The 20980-nt window shown below is 37.7% G+C and overlaps 2 protein-coding genes across 5 annotated transcripts in view; both read right to left on the bottom strand.

Moving 5' to 3' along the window:
• Positions 1-66: 66 nt before the first annotated feature.
• On the bottom strand, positions 67-4045 carry Dnaaf3 (Dynein axonemal assembly factor 3). Its single transcript, XM_022085025.2, has 4 exons — positions 3547-4045; positions 2716-3045; positions 1844-2046; positions 67-1125 (listed from the first exon to the last, which is right to left on the bottom strand). The coding sequence occupies exons 1-4, from the start codon at positions 3934-3936 to the stop codon at positions 618-620; spliced, it is 1431 nt and encodes a 476-aa protein (XP_021940717.1). The 5' UTR covers positions 3937-4045; the 3' UTR covers positions 67-617.
• Positions 4046-4909: 864 nt separating this feature from the next.
• Positions 4910-20980, bottom strand: part of Hsepi (D-glucuronyl C5-epimerase) — a 68534-nt gene continuing 52463 nt past the window's right edge. For all 4 annotated transcript variants that reach the window (XM_087346986.1, XM_022085015.2, XM_022084992.2 and 1 more), the window contains 6 exons: positions 19378-19536; positions 19015-19186; positions 17483-17716; positions 16215-16534; positions 15204-15391; positions 4910-14240 (listed from right to left, as the gene is read on the bottom strand). In XM_087346986.1, coding sequence (XP_087203112.1) covers positions 13709-14240; positions 15204-15391; positions 16215-16534; positions 17483-17716; positions 19015-19186; positions 19378-19536 — 1605 coding nt within the window. In that variant the 3' untranslated portion in view covers positions 4910-13708. The remainder of the gene's footprint in view (positions 14241-15203; positions 15392-16214; positions 16535-17482; positions 17717-19014; positions 19187-19377; positions 19537-20980) is intronic.

Raw genomic sequence — 20980 nt, 5'->3', positions numbered from 1 at the left:
GTTCTACACGCCACACACTGCCTAATATTCTTCGTAAATTTAGAGCATATAATAAATGACAATTAATAAGAACAGACTTCCATTTTATATCTCTATTATTTCATGTATCCACATATTTACAAACTAATGTTCTTATATCCTTAGAAAATCTCAATATATTCTGGTAGGTAGCCAAGATATCCACGGTGGTCTAGCGGTTAGAACGCTGGCCTTGTAATCCTGGGGTCTCGGGTTCGATTCCCGGCGGTGCCCGAATTTATAACTTGTGTTGGGCAAGGCCGTGGTCTAGGCAACACGGAGTTTTCCTCCGTGGCATCCCAACAATTACTCCATTCACACACAGAAGAAGGCAATGGCAAACCACTTCTGGATCATCTGCCAAGAACGTATATGAACAGGTCCCAGTCCGAGAAAAGGATGGAAGGATCCTGTTCATATGGACCTGTCGTCACACAGAACACTAAATAATAATAATAATAATAAAAAGGTAGCCAAGTTGCTGATAGATTGCGGTACTCATATTTCATGACATGAAATGGGTGTTGTCTGGTAGCAGTTTACCGACGTTTCAGAGGTACTTGCCAGAACACAGCAGTCTTGATTACCCCACGTAAAATTCATTCATGGTCTTGAATCTTTCTCACTGTGAACATAGCCACGGGGTCTTTCAAAGGATCGTATTCTCTTGCAGGAATACAATGACACGCCTCCGCAGTGCAGTTTAAATTCTTAGCGGATTCAATCAAATTTTCTTTTCTGAGTTCTAGAAGAAATAATTTCGACTCGACAACGAGGAGTCCTCCGTCACACGCCATTCGCGTGAGATCTTCGGTTAGGAACTGAGTCATATTTTGTGCCAGTGTAATGACGTGAAAGAAATCCTTAAACTTGTCTTTCTTCGGGAATTCAGTGAGAGCTGAAATCGGGAGGAAAGTCACTTGGGCTGATTGAGTAGGAATCGCAGAATATTTTTCCTTTACGGAAATCGCCTTTCTTTTCCTATCGATTTCAGTCTTTCGATCGCAGTCGCCAGATTCAGGCAAATCGTACGCAGGTTCCGCCTTCCAGTTCTCTGTGTCTGTGGCTTCCTTGATGACAAGACCTTGGGAAGTTTCGTCCGTCAGCCTGTTAGGACACAGTCCATTTTTTATATAACACAACACTGACAGGGACAATATGGTACATGCCTTCTCCGACAATAGCCCACGACCTAGATGAACTGAACTGATTCTGAGTCCAATTGAGGGCTTTTAAGATCAAGGCGATTAACAGCAAGAAATTTAATGATCAACTGCTGATCTTAGATAAGGAGTTAGCCAAATATTAATTAGTAAGCCATTGTCGTGAATTCTACATTTTAAGATTAAGACATTTCGAACTACGCGTCGTATAAGACTCAAAAATGTTTTCTTATGCCAAAGGCCCATTTCGCTACTGAGCACGCGAAGTCTTTGGATAGAACATCGACTTCCGCTGTCACAATAACCATAAAAAAGGAAACATTCATGATCCGTGCAAGATTCAAACCCAGGATTCATGTTAAAACGACCCCAAAACCGTAATAAATGCTCAGACGATGGGTATGAATCATGGAGTTTGAACAATAAACTGCAATGCACTTACAAAAAAAATACTGTGGCCATTTTGATGTCACCATTAGCAAAATTAATCGATACAGTTATCGATTAATTCCTAACTCTCGACTGAATACAGGCTGTTAAAAATACACACACAAAATATACCTGCACGTATGTAATCAGTTAATCAAAAACTAGTTATACTTATTCAGATCTATAAATAACGGAATATCAAGAGAGAAACGTGAAATTAAAGGAAACCAGACCTTGGTGGAACGAATGGCTGCTGATAGACCAACTCGTGCATCATTCTGATTAAGTTCCGTTCCGCGACGTCAGATGTCCTTTGCGACTGGACGCCGTTTACGAGTCTAACCATGTCTTTGTCCTCGCAGTCCAGGCTGTAGGCGATGAATGGCCCAGTGACGATGTCACCGAGGTAGCCATGATGACACAGTCTGTCGCCGACCTAGCGTAAGACAACACAAGTAACGACAATGGAACGCAGAATTACACGGGCCAACAATAGCCTAGGATTCGAGATTTTACTAAACTGGTAATATATTTTAATATTTTCCGTCAAATCACAATTTTAATAAGATAATAAAATATTTAAAATATCATTTCACGTTCCGCATCGAATGATCGATTTTTGTAAAAATTGTGATTTGACGGAAAATATTAAAATATTAACCTAATTCACAATATGACGCAAATATACTACCTTATAAACTGGTACTATTTTTTTTTTTATTTAGTGTTCTGTCTGACGACAGGTCCATATGAACAGGATCCTTCCATCCTTTTCCCGGACTGGGACCTGTTCATATACGTTCTTGGCAGATGATCCAGAAGTGGTTTGCCATTGCCTTCTTCTGTGTGTGAATGGAGTAATTGTTGGGATGCCACGGAGGAAAACTCCGTGTTGCCTAGACCACGGCCTTGCCCAACACAAGTTATAAATTCGGGCACCGCCGGGAATCGAACCCGAGAGACCCCAGGATTACAAGGCCAGCGTTCTAACCGCTAGACCACCGTGGCTCGAACTGGTACTATCCTGTACATTAAAGTAATGGGAATTTACAACAGAGTGGCTGGACGAAGCTTGTCACATTTATGACATAACCTCAACATCTACCTGGAAAGCGCCCGTGGCTAGAGTCAAATTGGGTTCCGTACTTTCTGTCTCTAGCCACGTGAAGGCCACGCCACTGTTCCTCCAGTTCTTGTATTCGCGGGAAGTTATGGCTTCCGCTCCGAAGGGGCGAAGCCTCATATGGTAATCCCAGTCGAACACTCCAATGCGGCTGTCGTACCGAGTAACCAGATGCTTTCGAAGACGTTTGTCCCAGTACAGAGAGATTGGAAACTTCGTCCTGGCCTCCTGCCAGAACTTGAATACATTCTCCAGGTGGTCCCGTTCTCTATACTTCAACTGATCAAGGCGCAGGAGTGGCATTCTTCCAACCTGTCAATAGATCGCATTATGCTTTCTCTGAAAGAATTAAATTAAGAGGAGTGATGTTGATTTTCTTTGTCTAACAACCACGTAAATGATTGCACGAATGGAAACAAGCAACATTGGAAGCTGAGCGGAAATCCTACTTTTCCAAATGAGATGTGCATCTGGAGCAAGTGATCCTTGACCTGCCTTTTAAGATACTATCTCACAATCATCTAGCGAGAGATGAAAAACACTGAAACCCTTAGCTAGTGGTGCTTTGCAGTGCAGTATATTTCCCCATTGTTTTACTCCCGTTTACTATTCCTGAAGCCATTTTATGTCAAGTTATTCGTTTATAACACTGTCCGATTCGACAATTATCTTAGTTTATTATTTTCTGTCAAATGAGGTGGGTCCTGGTTCAGAACTGCCTCTTCCTTTGCACGTTTGGGTTTGTTATACTCAGCCATAACCTAAAAGTTACGTTATTAAGATAACCTACAGATAAATATATCGTGAACATACCTGGAAATCTAAATCCGTAACCATGTGTACGAATTGAGCAGACTTCCGTGCAATGAAATTTGCTGTCGTAGGACGAACAAGGGAGTTGCCATAGAGTTCAAGAAAGAGACGGGTCTTTTCTTGTAAACCCAATTTTTCTGGAGGCTCCAGAGCAATAGTTAGCAACATCACTTGTCTGGCAACTAAATCTAAACTTGCTTCATAGACATAGAAATTTATACGCTGTGTTTTTTCATGTCTGTACGTCTGAGCTAACGTCTTCAGAATATGCCTTCCGTCTGCAGCACCAACTAATAATATATTTAATTCTTTCAGATTTTTATAATTCTTATGTTTATACTGCTCCCATTCAAGTCGCAGATCTAAGGCTGGACTATAACCCCACCACATTACGTTCTTACGAAATCAGAAGCAAGAATCTACTTTTCCTCCACGAATTTAACACAGCTGCAAATTAAGATGCACCAAATAAACAAGACCGGTTGCTATGACGATACGTTATAAGCGTACGTAACTTTGAATCCACCAACCTGTTTCTTAACTAGAACCAAGACAATTTGCGTCGGCAGAGGCTACACGAGGTCCACATGGATCCTTTGAGAGATTTCATCCTCTATAGCCTTAACCAGACCAGTGTCGAGTCCTACACAAAGGCAGAACCTTCACACCCCGTTGTTATCAACTGCATGAAACAGACCAAGTGCGAGTATGATGGGGTGACATCGAATGGTATTAACGTTCACGTCACATTTCATTACAATCAGTCCAACAGTTCTCGAGTTTAAACACGCCACAGACAAATGTTCCACTTACAACTCAACCCTAACCTCTTCACAAAACGATGAACCATGGTAATATCGATTTCTCGCAGTTGTGCTTGAAATCGAAATGGCCGTAATTTCCAGCTGATTTGTCGCTACATTAACAGCAGTCACAGACAAAAGACATCTGCATCCCGAGATTTTGCTACCGGCAGGTGTATTGTCTTATTCGGTACTTCCTTGTCAAAAACAAGCATTCCTAAACACTTTCTTCACGAAAACCAGCATTACAGTGATTAAGGATGAGATGGGTGGGTCATGTAGCATACACGGGAGAATAGCACTCACATTTTTGGTTCGAAAATGTTAAGGAATGGTTAGGCTGACTTTTGTATAACGAGGGCAGCAACAAAATTAATCTTAATCTGGATTAAGACATGGTCCAAACGTGAGTTCTACTAAACACATAAATTAATCTTCAGGATCCTTAAAAGTTTTCTTTGTGTACCCAAATAATTAACATTTCAAGGAATATTTCACAAAAAGAGGTACATTCACAGGTCCTAAACAATGAACTAAGTGACTATAAATAAACAATCATGTGCAAATCACTATTTCCTTTATTTAATAACAGAAAAAGTATTATTAGGGGGCCCATTTCTAAATTTATGCAGTGGGGTCCAAAATTTTATATACCAATAAGGACAGGACATAAAACAAGGCATGCCAATTTAATATGCTAGCCTATACCAGTATATACAGCAGGATATTTGTGTAGGCACAACATCGTATTATTATTATTCTTAAATAAATGACTGGTTTAAACTTATTCTGTACAAAGGATTAATGCAAAAAAAGATCACTCACCATCACCATCTTGAATGGTCTGAACTATTACAATAGTTGAAGAACAATGTTAGCATTAAAGCATTTTATAATAAAATTAAATATTACCATAATTAAGACAGAATCCTTCCTTAATCCCTTCACTCTTACTGAATGAAAGAGTCCCACTGCTCAGGGCTCTGGAAATACAAATTAAATTCACCAATCACTTGTAATTTTCATGAAATATTAAGCTCAGGTAACAGCTTTGCACTTTTCAAAACAAGAACGAACATTCCAAAATCATCAGTTCTTTAAACATTTCTTGCGTTCGTACAGAAGCTAAAAATATTAATGGCCAATTTCCATAAATTTTCCCGGCGGCATAAAAAACAAGTGTACTTCCGGAGCCCTGATTCTGCCAAACGTACAGAATGCCACGACATTCATCTTTTAGTCTCAGAAATTCCACAGCAGAGAAGAAATGTCTGAAATTAGTGTCTTAGACACAAACTTAGTTATAACAGCAAATAAACATACAAATGAAATATTGCATTTTTAATGTAATTCTGACAATCAGACTGACACCGGCCCACACACACAGCTGACCGACACATTTCCTTTTATTAACAGTAAAAGGGATAACACAACACAAGTTTGATGTCAAATTAACATTAACACGTAGCCTCTCTTACACAACTAATAACATTGTTCTCCTGTAATACAAATCACATTCTAGTACCCTGGCCCATATTTACATTACTCACGTAAATCTGTTTTGGAACTTTAATACAGTATTTTAAATTCTCTACCGTCCCCTCATCTTATTATTGTCAAGCTCACATGAACGTGATGTTGCTACAACTAAGGGTCACACAGAAGTACGAGGCATACAAACAAGGAACTTCTCCTTTCTATCAACACACAGACTTCGTTTGTTTGTTAGTTAATAAACAATAATGGACAGATGCTTGTGGAATGGAACAACAGCTGTATCACACATGAATGGAGAGCGCATGGCTTGTTTCGCAATATGACACAGCGCAGACTGGGAAATCTGCCCACTGTTTTAATACCAGACAAGAACATTAATGTATTAAGCCCGTAATTCAGCATCTATAAACCTGAGCCTTAAGCGGCCCATCCAAGTACGAGTCTGGCTTGACGAGCTTGACTCGTGAGCCGGGCTCGGATATATTTCACCACACATGCATAGCAGGCTCGTGACACCCCACCCACAAACGAGTTTGGCTCAATGGAACCCGCGCCGAGCCGGACTCGTACGTGGATTGGCCGCTTTAGATCGAAAACAAGCCGTGATATTATTGACAGCTGGCACAATTTCCAAGAACCATTAATAAATCCTATTCTAAAGTACTGTAGTATGACCAAAAGTAAGAAAAAGCATTTTGTTTTATGCCCCCTGTTGACCGACACACAGCTAAAGATTCACAAACAGCGGGGACAAACAGCAACACATAAAATGTGACTGGATACGACTGAACAACACCTACGGCCGAAATATTAAACTTTATACAAACAGTAATATCCAATCATGTGGGTGATGTTGCCGTCATACAATAATACCAGCCTTTATATTTGGTAGACACGATGACGCATCAATAACTTGAGATCAACAACTGAAGACCTGGGAGCAACGGTGGGCTAACCCACAAAGTTGGAACATCTGGAATAATAAAAATGTTAATCTATCTTTATGTTAAAATACAGATGTGCTAAGTCACACGTGGGTTCTTTTCTTTAAAAGCACGTCTTTCCAGAATCTTAAAAGGTGAAATCAGAGCAACAATTCCTAACTTCGTCTCCGTTTTCCAGTTTAATAAAGTGAGGTTAGCCCACTGATGCTCCCACATCTTTAATTTAAAAAATGCACAAATAGGAGATTTATAGTGCGTAAACCATTTCTGGGGGAAAAAAAGCAATAACACAAATGAAGAGGTAATGTAAACAAGTGATTCTCTCTTTTTTAGAACAGGGATCATTTTAGAATGCACAAAATACAAAATTAAACATTACAAGCGGCCTGTGCGAGAATTATTATGTACTAAGCGTCGTACGAAGATGTCAGGGTAAAAGTCTGAATATGACTTAAATCAGATCAACAGACAATGAATGGATAAACACATGCCCACTTCACACCACTTTCAACAAAAATATTTTCAAAACTTGTATTATCAGGAAACCGTTTTAAATTAGGAAATGAGAGATGGTGTCCCGAGAATCACTCAAGAGAAAATCCTTTAGTTATAACAGTAACAAATCATACCACTCCATTTGCTTCACATTACTTCACGGACAACATCTGAACAAACCGTGTTCAGTACAAAACAGTGCATTCAGAGCTGAAACTTATCCATACAACATCTAAGCTGAGTTACTGAAATATTGTACCTTACATCTCATCAGTAACAAATTGCTATGAAACTTACGAGACACGGTACAAGCTCTGGAAAACAAAATGCACATCAATTTATTTTTCCAATGAAAAATTCTTGTTTTAGCCTCTTCAGCCACAGTCACTTGGACCAAATACTTAAAATATCTTAATGTGTACCTTCTCAACAAGTAATATTTTCAAAAAACATTTTACAGCCTCATTACCGCTCATGTGCAAAATTCAACTGATATTAAGAAGATTTCTGTTTTCTGGGTTGTTGCGCTGTGTAGTCTGGTCGATGTTTACCAACATTTCAGAGGTCATACTGCACATTCATCGCCCTGAAGACAGAGGCAGTATGACCTCTGAAACGTTGGTAAACATCGACCAGACTACACGGCACAACAACCCAGAAGACAGAAATCTTCATACTCATCGCCCTGATGATGGAGGCAGTATGACCTCAGAAACGTTGGTAAACATCGACCAGACTACACAGCGCAACAACCCAGAAGACAGCCATCTTCATACTCGCTGCTGTGAGAACATCAACTCCAACCAAAGCCTGCATTTCACAAACTAACAATCAGGTAACAAATGAGGAGATAATTTCTTGCGTTCAGAACGCTACAGTCTACGTACAAACATTTCTTTGCCTCAGCTTAGCCTTTCCTACGTGACACTGCTAGCCAAGTACCAGCAATGCAAAATATAATTAAGACACTTTAATGACAACCCACACAGCAAATAACAAACTCAATTTACGAACCAAAATATAAACTGACTACACTGCACAATGCCTTACATCAACTGTAAATCAAGTGCTCTTGCTACCAACACCTTAACAGATCCACTTCAATATTACCCAGACAATCAGCTTTTGAAAATTACTCTTATAAATAAACAAGTCTGCATGTCTTTCGCAATAATGATACAGCCGACAAGTGTACAACTCGCAGAAATGTGCCACGTCATGCCTCCTCGCCCTCGGCGCAGAACAGTTCGACAAGACATTCAGAACTTAGCCACGGAAAAAGCTCTGATTTGAGCTGAACGTCACAACCTGTTACCTTTACAAGTGTTAGACGCACAGAAAAGCATTCTAATGAATTTAATCCTCGAAAGATAACTATAGCATGTTGTAATTTTGATTACAGTGGTTGTTGGTTTCAGCCAATGGGCACGTTATAAATGCTCCTTCCAGTATACATTACCAAATTATATTCTGCCATTTAATATAAGACATTACATAACAGTAAAATAATATTAAGGATCATAAGTAAACAAATAGGTATTCTTAACACCCTTGTACCTATTTGACGAACCACGTACATTAAAATACATGAGAAGATTATAAGTGTTAAGTATTGTCTTTATTTTTGTAGTAATACTGTGTGCAACAGAGGAAACGCGTGTTTTTTCGAATGGCTAGTACTTGGGAAGGAGGGTGGGGGATTTCCGCCCCTTGCTAATAGACAGCTTAGATGATGCAGTTTCACTAGCCATGGCACCGTGGACCCGCGAGCATCGGGTGTTTGTGATTGAAAATTATATCAAAAGTGATGAATCCATAATTGCTGTTCATCTCCCGTTTCAGTGATATCCCTTGGCCGCCTCGCTCCTCTGACCTGTCCGTATGTGACTATTTTTTGTGGGGTTACCTCGAATCAAAGGTCTACAGAAACAAACCACGCAACATCCAGGAACTGAAAGATTCCATTCGCCAGGAAATCGCTACTGTGGGGCAAGAAATGTTGGGAAGAGCAATGCAGAATTTCGAGGAGAGGCTGCAAGAGTGCGTACAGAAGGAAGGTCTTCACTTGACGGACGTTATTTTTCGGAAGTGATTCAAAAATGTTCAACAGAAACTGCATTGTAAAACCTTTCTTTTTGTGTAATTAATTTTTTTTAACTTTAAAATCAACCAAGTTATTGTTATTTGAAAAACATGCGTTTCCTCTGCCGCACCTGGTATAAATGCTAGTCTATCAGAAAGCTAGAAGGCTTTCAACTGGACTTGACAGAAATTCAGTACCTTACACTTCTGTTGATATCTTAGCCTGAGCTCAAGGTGGAATGAAGTGAAATGGTATCTGAACAGTACATGAATTTTCCGTCATGTTTGGCAAAATAAAAATTCCAAGGATGATATACTTGTCACACATAAGGTTCCCTCCCAGCTGCCACCCTCTCTTCAATCAGCTGTTTTTTCATATGTTTTACAATTTAAATAAAAGTAATCAAATTCATGTCACAAATCTAATCTTAATCATCACATTCCCAGTCTAAACTGGCAAGAATTTCACAAACCTTCCAGTACCTTTGAACTACAATGGCTACAGTAATCAACATACTTATTTTATAATTTAAAATCTATAAAATTAAACAATCTGAAGTTAATTTCACCAAACAACCAGTGACAGATGTTTCAAAACCATCAGGGAACAATCATGTTCAGATGTATTCTCTTGAAACCATTTTCATTTAACCACACATATATATACATGCTCATCAGCGTTTAAATACCTAAAATTGCGGAAATTAAAAAAATAAAGCACTTTTCTGAAGTTACCACCTCACTTCACATTCCACTTTGATAACTGAATATATCCGCTAACTATGACAATTTATTCATATAAATAAAATAAAACTTTCATCCCAAAATTCAGTCATCATACCACATAATCATTATATTAATATACTATTATATAATCATTATTGTATTATGTGGCTTAAAAGCAAGGAAACTGACTTCATAATTAAATCACTGATATAAAATATTACCGCTACTTGGATGACAGTTCGTACCATGGATTTTTGCTGTAGTGAAGCTGGAAGCTCACTTTTCTTTATACATTTCAAAGCAGAACAAGACGCGCGTGTGCAAATTTGGAATATGGTAAATTTTTAACCATTAGATTTTCTCATTAACAAATGCATAATGCAAGAGTTTTGTTTGACATACTCATATAATTAACATCCACTAATTATGAACAATGGATCACATGCAACATATACAAAGTGTGGAACAAATAAAGAAGTATGTAGCGACTTCTGAGCACTTGCTAAGTTTGCGTCTATAATATACATGTCACGGTGCAGTTTGTTTTTTGTGCTCAACACAGTAATATGACACTGCAATTGACTCTTTTTCAAACGCTCTCAAGGAGAAATATAAACTGAGTCAGGTAAGTTGGTACACAGGTATTAACCGTTACCACGCACACAATGTACACACTTCACATATTACAAGTACTGTAACTATAGAATCATTAAACTCTTGTGTTGAGGTTCAATGATTTAGCAGTTTTTTTAAACATGAACAAACCCCAAAACAATATTAAGGCATTATGAATGAGACTTTAAAGTTGTTAACTGATCTCAAGTATATACAAAAATGTACATCACATATAAGTGACAGGGGATTTGTAATTAATCATTTTTTTTAATCAAAAGGAAAGCAATGTGCAACTTTGTTGTCACCTACCAATATTACAGCATTATAACAGCTTTTGTTTATTTTTCCACATCACATATACCCTTCTTCAGCGTACTTTTTAAATATCATGTAAGAAAAAAGAAATACAGGTTCCATTCTACAAGAATAAGTTTCATCTATCTCCTTTATTATATCAAGGATGAAGAATTAGCACCATTAGAAGTGAAAAAAAAAAAGGATTCTGTACACGTCTTAATGACAGAAGAGAGAAAAAGAGAACAGCTTACTTGAGCAAAATTCTATCACTTGGAGTCGGAGTCGAGTCCAGTCAAGTCAGTTTCCATATCTGAAGGGTTGAATCGACATTTGTCTATATGGGACACAGAAATGTTTGCCATTTTTAAGTAAAAAAGAATGCAGTTGTAAAGGTGGTAGGTTTCTGCAATACCTCACTGCAGAGTCCACCGCTGTACTTTCAAATAACAAAGTCTTTGGAATATAAATTCGATAATTAGCATTGTAACTTACCGTCCTCCTTTTATCCGTCTCCACTCAACTTATCATATCCACATTCTGCAAAACTTGTAAAAATTTGGTTGAGCCAAATATTACTTGCTTACTCGCACCTATACAACTATTTTCTACTGGTCAAAAATGGTCCAGGTTTGTCAGTAAGTCAACAGATGGCAGCCTCACAGTTCACAAAATATAGGTAACAGAAGAAAATAACAGCGGTCAATACCAAATTTGTGCAAGTGACAAGGACCCTACACTGTCACGCACATTGGAACGACTAAATCGAGACGACCGTGAAAAACTGAGCCACACAAGCTGCAAAATTATCTGGTTGAATGTCATATATGAAAACCACTAGTGAAATTTTAAAAGCCAACAAAATTTTTAAAATTATGGAGGTCATTGTTAACTGTTACACATCTTCAACAGTTTATTCCTGAAACAAAATTTTCCCTGTATTTATTCCATAAAAAATATGTGCAGTTCTGGAAGTTTTACCCCTATTAGAATTTTTCTAATCACAGTAGCTCATATGTGCCCATTAACAGTTACCAATTTCCAAATAAATACATCCATTACCAATCTGTAACTTGCATTTATCTGGCAATGTTAAAAGTAAAGTTTTGTAGGGTAAGGGGAAAATATAACAGAATTTAAAAACGTGAACTTCCTAATTTACCTCAGTTACAATGTTTTGTAAAATTAAGAGAACTCATTGCCACTTGGACTGTTCTGATTTTATTTATCTGGCATAATTTCAAGTTATGAAGTTAGTGACTGTTTCGGGTGGAAGTTGTTTTTTTAACAATCCCCACCATGAAGACTGCAGAATAATTGTAGTAGTAGTGAAATTCCTCTCAACCGCAAACGTACAAGTAAATGATTTGTCACATGCTGCAATCCGCAGAGCAAAGAAACCCTACGACGCTTCACACTCCACAGACTACAGCCATTCAAAAATCATAAATCTGCAACGATGCCACATGTTGAAAGAACATCTTAACCTCACAAAAATGAAACACAACTTACATAGTTTGTAATACGCTTGTGTCGCAATCAGACATTTAAACAACACTCTCAAACTGTCGTCTGGTAGAAACTATACAAATACCATTCATCAGGATCTGATTTAATTATTTATAGTGCCAAAATTTGACTAGTGCAGAATAAAGTTACAAACTGGAACATTTTTGCGAATCTTAAAATACAATACCTTTCAGTACTTATTCACACTAGATTTAAGTTATTCATATGACAGAACCATCTCACAGATAAGAGTGTTTTAAATGCTCCTCACAAGTACAAACTAGAACTATGAAGGATTATGGACTAATAATGGGATAATATACAATGTTTGTTCTGTACCGTCACAGACCGAACCAAGATATATCATGGCAATGAAAGATGCAAATTTTATACATGGACCCAGGAAAATTGTATATATATAAAAACATGGCACAGCTGCTAAATAACATTACTCCAAGTCCATGATCAAATCATCTGCATTTGTATGACTAGTACGTATGTGTTTCACTGTAACGCTGCCTGGTGTAAGACAAAATTATTTAGACCAAAGGAAGCAATACAAACCATGCCAATATTCAAACATTTGTTTTCCTTTCTCGCATGTAAACAATCACACAGAATCGTAAATAAAGTCCAGACTTCCACATCAACCACAAAATAATTTGTACAACACCTGAACTCCACATCAAAAATGAGTACGAGCGTAATTAATCCTTCCCTGCATATAAATATATCCTACTCAATTAGGACCAACTCAGCAGACGGCTGTTCCACGAGACGGAATGACTCACCAGTGGGGTCACGCTGCCCGTAAGTGTGAACAAATCACTAGCTGGTTACCTCATTAAGACCGCAACATACAACATACCAGTGGCCATATTGCACCCCGTGTTTCAAAGTGTTCACCACCTGCTCGGTGATAAATGTCTCATTACAATTCCAACCCTGCACAAAAGTCACAGTTACTATTAATTTCAGAATAAAAATATCTGAATTTATACAATTCCAGCATTTTCAGCATGCCATTTGATCCACAGCTGTTTACGTTTCTTCTCCATTTTTGACTAAATTCTTATAAAATGCAACGCCCATACAAGTATTCACGTAAAGTGGAATCTGGCACAAATGTGTTGATCTCATATATTTCTGTCAGTACAGACTTCTTCTGCTACCATTATTTTGCGCCCTTTCTACAGATCAGTTGTGTGGTGCCTTCTTGCCACTCATGTAGCCAATCCAACGCTCTGCAGTCGCTGTCAGAAGAGGGTCATGGTCAATAGTTGCCAGCAGAAGCAGCTGATTTACATGGGTGGCATGATAATCCCATCGGGCCAAGTTTGGCGCTATACCTAGCATGAAATGCCTGAGATCATAAGTAGTCCCAGACCCAGTATCATATAAAAGTAAAAGTTGTTTCAGTGAGACCATTCCTTGTCTGAACAGTTGGGTAGCCTGCTGCGATGCAGAAGGAGCAACTACGCCCAAGTCATATAACCCAAGCAGAGCATAGATGAAGCCATTGAGAACAAATGAGGCAGGCTGTGTGGGATACTCTTCGTACCAGGGAATGTGCCCCAAGAAGCGAGCCAGGACTCCACCAGCTGAACTTGCCACCTCAAATGGTCGTAGACCAGCCAAAGCTGAGTGGAGGTATGAGGTATCGCCACCTGAATGATGGTACGCGCGTGCCAGAACGGACAAAGCGTGACCCTGCCCCATTGCTGAGTACCTATCATGGTAAGACACAGCTACTATGTACAAACTGGAATTCCAATCTAAGATATTTCAATGAAAACAGATTTGGTAAAATATTAAACATTGAAGATTAAAGTCTGGAGTCATGAAAAGTGATTCCTATTTTAGAGAATGGGGTTCATATCATCATCATCAGTGATGGGGAGGTGGGGCTAATGACATCATCATTTTCAGAAAATACATCTTGAGAAACTGACAGAATCACTAATTATGGAATAAAAAGTATCAAAACAATGTAACAAAAACAAGTTTAGCCACAATCCGTTCATATAATAGCAATACAATTCAAGGCAGCAGACCCCAAAACAACCAAGGTCGTAATTACCAACCTATGTCACAATACACTATGCAGGAAAACCAATTAATTACATATTAAAAGTATGACTGTAATTTGAAAGACATAAACCCCTATTGCTGACATACAAAAAAAAATTTAAAAATCTGTTATCGTTTGCATTTATTCATCTTTCATGGTGATATTTTGGCCTAACAAATTATTGTTCAATGTTCCTATACTATTTAAATGCAAATGTAGGAAGTGAGAGTGATGAAGTCAGGAATGGTGACGACCGATATTGTGAAAAAGAAGATGGGAACTGTAAAGAGAGTGAAGCTGAGAAAGCCAAGAAGAATAATGAAGACAGAACAACAGGTGAAACTGGACAAAGACTAGAGACTTTAAGATCACAATAACGGAAACTGATTTAATATGGTAAAGTGCAGCACGTTCTCAAATATTTATCTTTCACATGAGCGATTATAGCAACTACATAAAATTCATAATTATTTTTCTTTCTACACAGACACGCTTCATAGCGCAAGGCCATCTTATATTTGGAGTATTTCATTCAGGTAAATATGGTAGTTAACTACTAATTATGATGGCTAGGCAAATGATATCATGTTACGAGGCTCTAATTTTCTACTAACAACTTACCAGCCTGGTTCAAGATCGGCCATGCCTGGAGCTACACGTCGACGAACAGGATTAGGCCAGCCACCGGTGGAAGCGTCTTGGTGGAGCACCAGCCACTGTGCTGCATCATAAAACTGCGACAAGTGCTCACTGGTTGACAGCGTCAAGTTATCCAGCTGACCCGAACCACGAAATGTCAGGCCTACCACCTAAAATAAGGAAGAAAATCACATAATAACTGAATTTTTATAAGAACAACCATCAAATTACAACAAAAATTCACGTTATATTTACTGTAGGCCTGATAAGTTTCAACCTCTAAAGGTCATCACCAGAGGCACCTTTCAGTTGTTTACAGTTTAAGTCACTTAACATTTTACAGTATCTACTTACCATTATTCACATTATTCATTCATTAAAATGCCAATAGTTACTTCTAATAAGAAGAGTGAACAGAATAAAATGTTACGTATAAATTCACTTAAAACACGAAGAAATCCAAACTGCTCAAAGGCTGTTGGGAAATACTATAACCAACCACAATACTTTGTATTAATTTTCAATAATTCAAACAGAGTTTTCCCCACTAGGAGCGAGTTTCCAGCCCATTTTAACTGTTTTCACTATTAGTGAATGAGTCTGGCATGCATTCAAATGATAACATATATAATACTTACTACTGTAATGACAAGAGTTCGCATCAAAGCATGATACTTTTTCAAAGAGGTCTGACGTTCGAGGCTAATAATATTGTATAATCCTGGAAACAGGTTTTCTGAAGTCAATGTGCAGAGATTGAGGAAAGACAAAGTGCAATTAGCAGGTGCAAGCGTAACCAGAAAAGTATTCTAAAGATCTAAAATGGGGCATTAGGTAAGACATGTTTATGAATAAAAATTGTATGTACAGACTGTAACTTAACAAGGAATAACATGACTTTCCCTCAACATTTTTCATTACGATAGCAGGAGAAGTGTCTCAAAACGTTGCCTCATAGCTGGTATTTACTACCCACAATGTAAAGAACAGAACCTTGAGCTTGGATCTGGACAGTTTTCTCTTCGGTTTATTCTGGTACGCCAATCCCTTGTGCAGGTCAACGACAAGGTCACGAGTAAGTCTTCGCCATGGCTGAGTGTGTTCACAGTGTCCAATGCCGTGATACACGTACTGATCTTGCGCTGAGATGAGCAGATCGGAGCATATGTAGTGCAAATGAAAAATCTGGTCCCGTTTCTCTCGTGACTGAAGAACAACTGTGAAACTGCTGTTGATAGTAAATACGAAGTTCAGACTCAGAACGAAGTCAAGAACATGATCCAGTTTAAGCGAAATACCACTTGTTACCGAGTCTGAAACATGAGAAACTTACATCAATAAATTTGGCACGTTTATTTAGTCAATGTTATGCAACTGTTCCTGTTTTACTGACATCAGAATGCAAACAGCAAATTATCATTAAAATCTGCCGCATAAATGGAAGATCATTCTTACAAAGACTTAGAAGCTTGGTCTCATTTTGAATAAATTGAAAGGTTATAATATAGAAATAAATAAACATAACTCTTATAAAGGAACCTGAGAAATAATCGACAAACATTTTGTAAAACTGAGTTGTTTACTGATTCTGTGTCGATTATAAAAAGCTGATAATGATGGCAGGATGATTATGAACAGTGCTTAAGCAAGGCAGTAGAAAAAAGATAGTGGTGGCCTATTTTCAGGTAATATATCTTTATTCAACTGGAGAGGCTGAGGAAAACCATACAACCCTCAGTCCTCATAATAAGTCTCAAATAACAAGCAGGAATACTGATCTCTACACCACTATTCTGTGTGTAAATATAAATTTTTCGTCACCACACTCATCATTTTGCCGCATGTTCAACGCAATATCACAGATTGGCGTAAAAAGTTTCATGACATAGGTATTCCTGTGATCACAAAGAAAATTTGATCAAGCACTTCAGAAGATACTGAATAAGGCAGCACTTACACAACCAACAATTACAAACCTTCAAATCAACAGTGCACTCGATTTTACATTAATGTTTTGCAACGTCAAGCCTACAAATTTCACTTTTTCCAAAAGATTTACCGACGAGGCAATGATCAATGTTTACGGCTTGCTACAATCATTCTAAATTGTGAAGTCTGTGGATTAAGCTACATTTCAAGTACATCAAGTATTTAAGGTTAACATATCTGAAAATGTTCGTAAAATTCTACATGTTGATGAATTCATCTACCAAATTGAGAATCATCAAACAATATTAAATTTAGGTAACTTAGCTACATACCTGGACTTGAAAACTGTACCACATGACTACCAGTACGTGGATCCAATATTCTACTCAGTGCTGCACCATTTGGCACCACCCAATGCGCTAACAAATCACTTTCTGCATCTTCAAGTACGGTACGACGAGGTTCAGGTTCTGTGAGATTCTTGCTGTAGTGAGACAAGCCGAACTGTGCTATTTGTGTTGGATAGTAATAACCCTGACTCTCCCATTGCGTGGACACCGGTACACCTGTAACAATAATAACAAAAATTATTTCTAATTCTCACAGTTGCACTCTTCTGAATTATTCTAGTATAGCAACATATTAGACCTAAATCTGCGTACACAGACATTATTGTATTAATTTTAATTCTTCTTTGTAACCGCATACAATTTTTTTTATAAACTGCACCTCTTTTCGTAGTAATTCTCTTTAATTGTCTGTCATGCACTTTAGTGTGAGAACTAATTTATTCTATTTTAGAAGTACTATTATCATTATCATTATTATTGTTGTTACTATCATTTCTATTATCTCTTTGCACTAATGTATCGATATTACCTAACGCATATTTATAAACAAGTAACTCCTGTTACATGTGCTTTTGCTATCCTCATTTCCGCATACCAGTGGTTTTATTTTAGTATCATAAAAAGCATAAATATCCTACTTTTGGAAAACTTCTCCAGGCTTATCACAGAATGTGAATCAGATGATAAACTTAGCATCAATGCTGGTGCCAGCTGAACATCAAAATTCCAAATGTATATGTAACCCAGTTTATGGGTTTTCAATAAATGCAGCAATTCCCAGAAACGCAACTCCCATGCACGATGAGAGTCATATGTACCGTCAGATGTGATACAAAGATGAAGCAAAGCACTTCCTATTATCACGCTATGTTACGAGGCGCGTCAACAAAGTAAGTTTCCCACTCGTCCCACAGCTAGCAAACCTTATATTGCGCGAAGCGACTGTGCGTACGTGATAGAGCAATGACGTAGCATGGCGCATGCACTAACGGCACTTCCCGCGTTCTCACAGTAGCATCGTTGCAGCTGTTGAAGATGGAGGTTCTTATTCCAGCTCCCGCCGACTGTGAAGTGCGGTCAGTGATAACGCTAGGCCGCACACGGCTCGACGGACAGCAAGTCTCCTGCAGGAGTTCAGCTGGGAGGTGTTTAATCATTCACCCTACAGCCCGGACCTCGCTCCCAGTGATTTCCATCTTCCCAGGCGGCAGACTTCTACGACACAGGTATTCAAAAGTTGGTCCCACGGTATGACAAATGTCTCAATTCCGGTGGCGAATATGTTGAAAAATAGCTGGACACTTGCTGTATCTGTTGCAATAAATATTTCCATGAAATTGTGTTTTGTTTCTGTAAACGGCCCCAGGGAAACTTACTTTGTGGACGAGCCTCGTATTTTCTTACACTTCATCAGAATTATAATACATAAGTGTTTGAAACGTCAAAACTGAGACAAGAAAGTATCTCACCACTGCATGTGTTTAAGAAAATACAAATACAAGCGGCCTATTTACCTTCTGTAGCACTCACACACTTCACGCGGTCCCGCACTTCCACATTGTAGTTTTCGAAGTACATGAATACTCCACGGGGGTCGTATTTTCCTTTCGGATAATATACTTTGGAATAGCTGTGAGACCACTCAAACCTCTCATAGCCATCGTAAGTCGCTAATTTTCCATAAACCTGAAATATAACACTGCACTGTTTGTTTTACTTAAAATAAACTTTTATAGAACAAACTTTAATGAACTATTCAGCACCAAGTCACGTGTTACTGCAGTGTTAGTTTTATTTCATAATAACAAACATCAATTAGCTGCTTTACACAAAGAACAATGCTTAAAATGTAGAAAATCAGTTTAAACATGACATACCTCAAAATACTTCTGCAAAAAGGAGAAAGGTAGATAGATTTCTCCGCCTTCTTTGCGACAACCTATACTATGTTCTCCATTGATATTACATTCAATTTCTTCATACCCCTGTAAATCACTGTTACCACCATGTTCTACAACCTCTCCACCATATGTATCCTGTGAGGGAAGGACAAGCATCAGTTATCCCTTCAAATTTGACATGGATTTCTAGTGTCAAGTTTGTTATGATACTGGATTAAACATGATATTCCAAATATCAGATTAAACCTGACATTCTCCTTCAAGACTGAATTGACTACATGGTAAACTACCACTAGCATTGTTTTTAATTTTTATTTTAACAATGTTGGGATTATCTAGTCCAAATTGGATGCTGAGTCTTTGTTTTTCTGAAATGAAGAAACTGGGATTAAATAACATTGCGAATGGAGGTACTCATATGTTTATTTCAGGGATGAAGAATAACTCCTGTACAACTGAAGAAAATGAACTGGTGAATAAATGACTTACAATTGTTTTTAATATGGCATTTGACCAATAAAATATTTTAAAATTCAACAAGTAAAATCAATGTTCAAACTAAACTGTCCTAGCTTTCCTCTCTAATTAATTTTCACAAAATTAAGACTAAGCTGGAAACTACTTACATTGGGCAGAGTTGCTTAGGTAACCATCAAAATCTCTGCCTTAGGGAGCCCAAAGGTTCATTACCATGTTCACAAGAGCCTGTCAGTAGAACCTATCTAGCACCAAACAAATCCAGTCCACATCCTCAGATCCAGTTTTTTTTTAAAAATAGCAACTTGTTATATTTCAAATGTTTTCTACATCAAGACCACACAAAAATTAAATCTATCTGTACAATAAAGTGTCCAAAAAGTGTGATTTTCTCATCAGTTCCTTCCAGTCTAATTGAATATCTAAGTCCTTACTACTTTAAGGTTTACATGCGTCATGTTTGTGTTTTGGATTAAAATATATAATATAATACAGGTCAATACACAAAACTATATTTGGGTGTTAAAATTTAAAATTTAAATGTTAAAATTTTAAATTAGCGCTATTCATCACTAGAAGGATGTTACATTTGAGCGCTTTCATTCATTTTCACAACATGTTTCGATGTAATACATCATCTTCAGGTGTTGTTTTTTATTTAAAACTATTCCATATTATAATGCATGCCTTTCAATAATTTATTATTGTAATATGTGTTTCGCTGGTCTTCTCGTTTTTCCCATCTTATGTTTGTTTTGAATTATGCTGTAAACAAATGTGATAAAATTTGGGAGTTATTCATTTTATATGCAAATAAGTTTGGAATATGAATTATATTGTAATTTTAACACCCAAATATAGTTTTGTGTATTGACCTGTATTATATTATATATTTTAATCCTTATTACTTATTCTTCAAAATGCCCCTTTCTCCAAAACCAATACATGACACACCATGAATACAAATCTATCAGTTTCAGTAAAGTTGCAGAAATAAACTTTCAAAGCTTCAACAATATAAACTTTTTAGCACTTCAAGAATACTTTTTTCCTTCAAAACTTAAAGTTTCACAGTTGCAGCCCACACAGCAAAACTCTGTCC

Source organism: Zootermopsis nevadensis, unplaced genomic scaffold, assembly GCF_977971745.1.
Source record: "Zootermopsis nevadensis isolate Lab colony 2312 unplaced genomic scaffold, Znev_1.0 Znev_ptg000001l, whole genome shotgun sequence".
Taxonomy (NCBI): domain Eukaryota; kingdom Metazoa; phylum Arthropoda; class Insecta; order Blattodea; family Termopsidae; genus Zootermopsis; species Zootermopsis nevadensis.
Note: the sequence above shows the minus strand (reverse complement) of the source record. Positions and strands in the feature narration are given on the sequence as shown.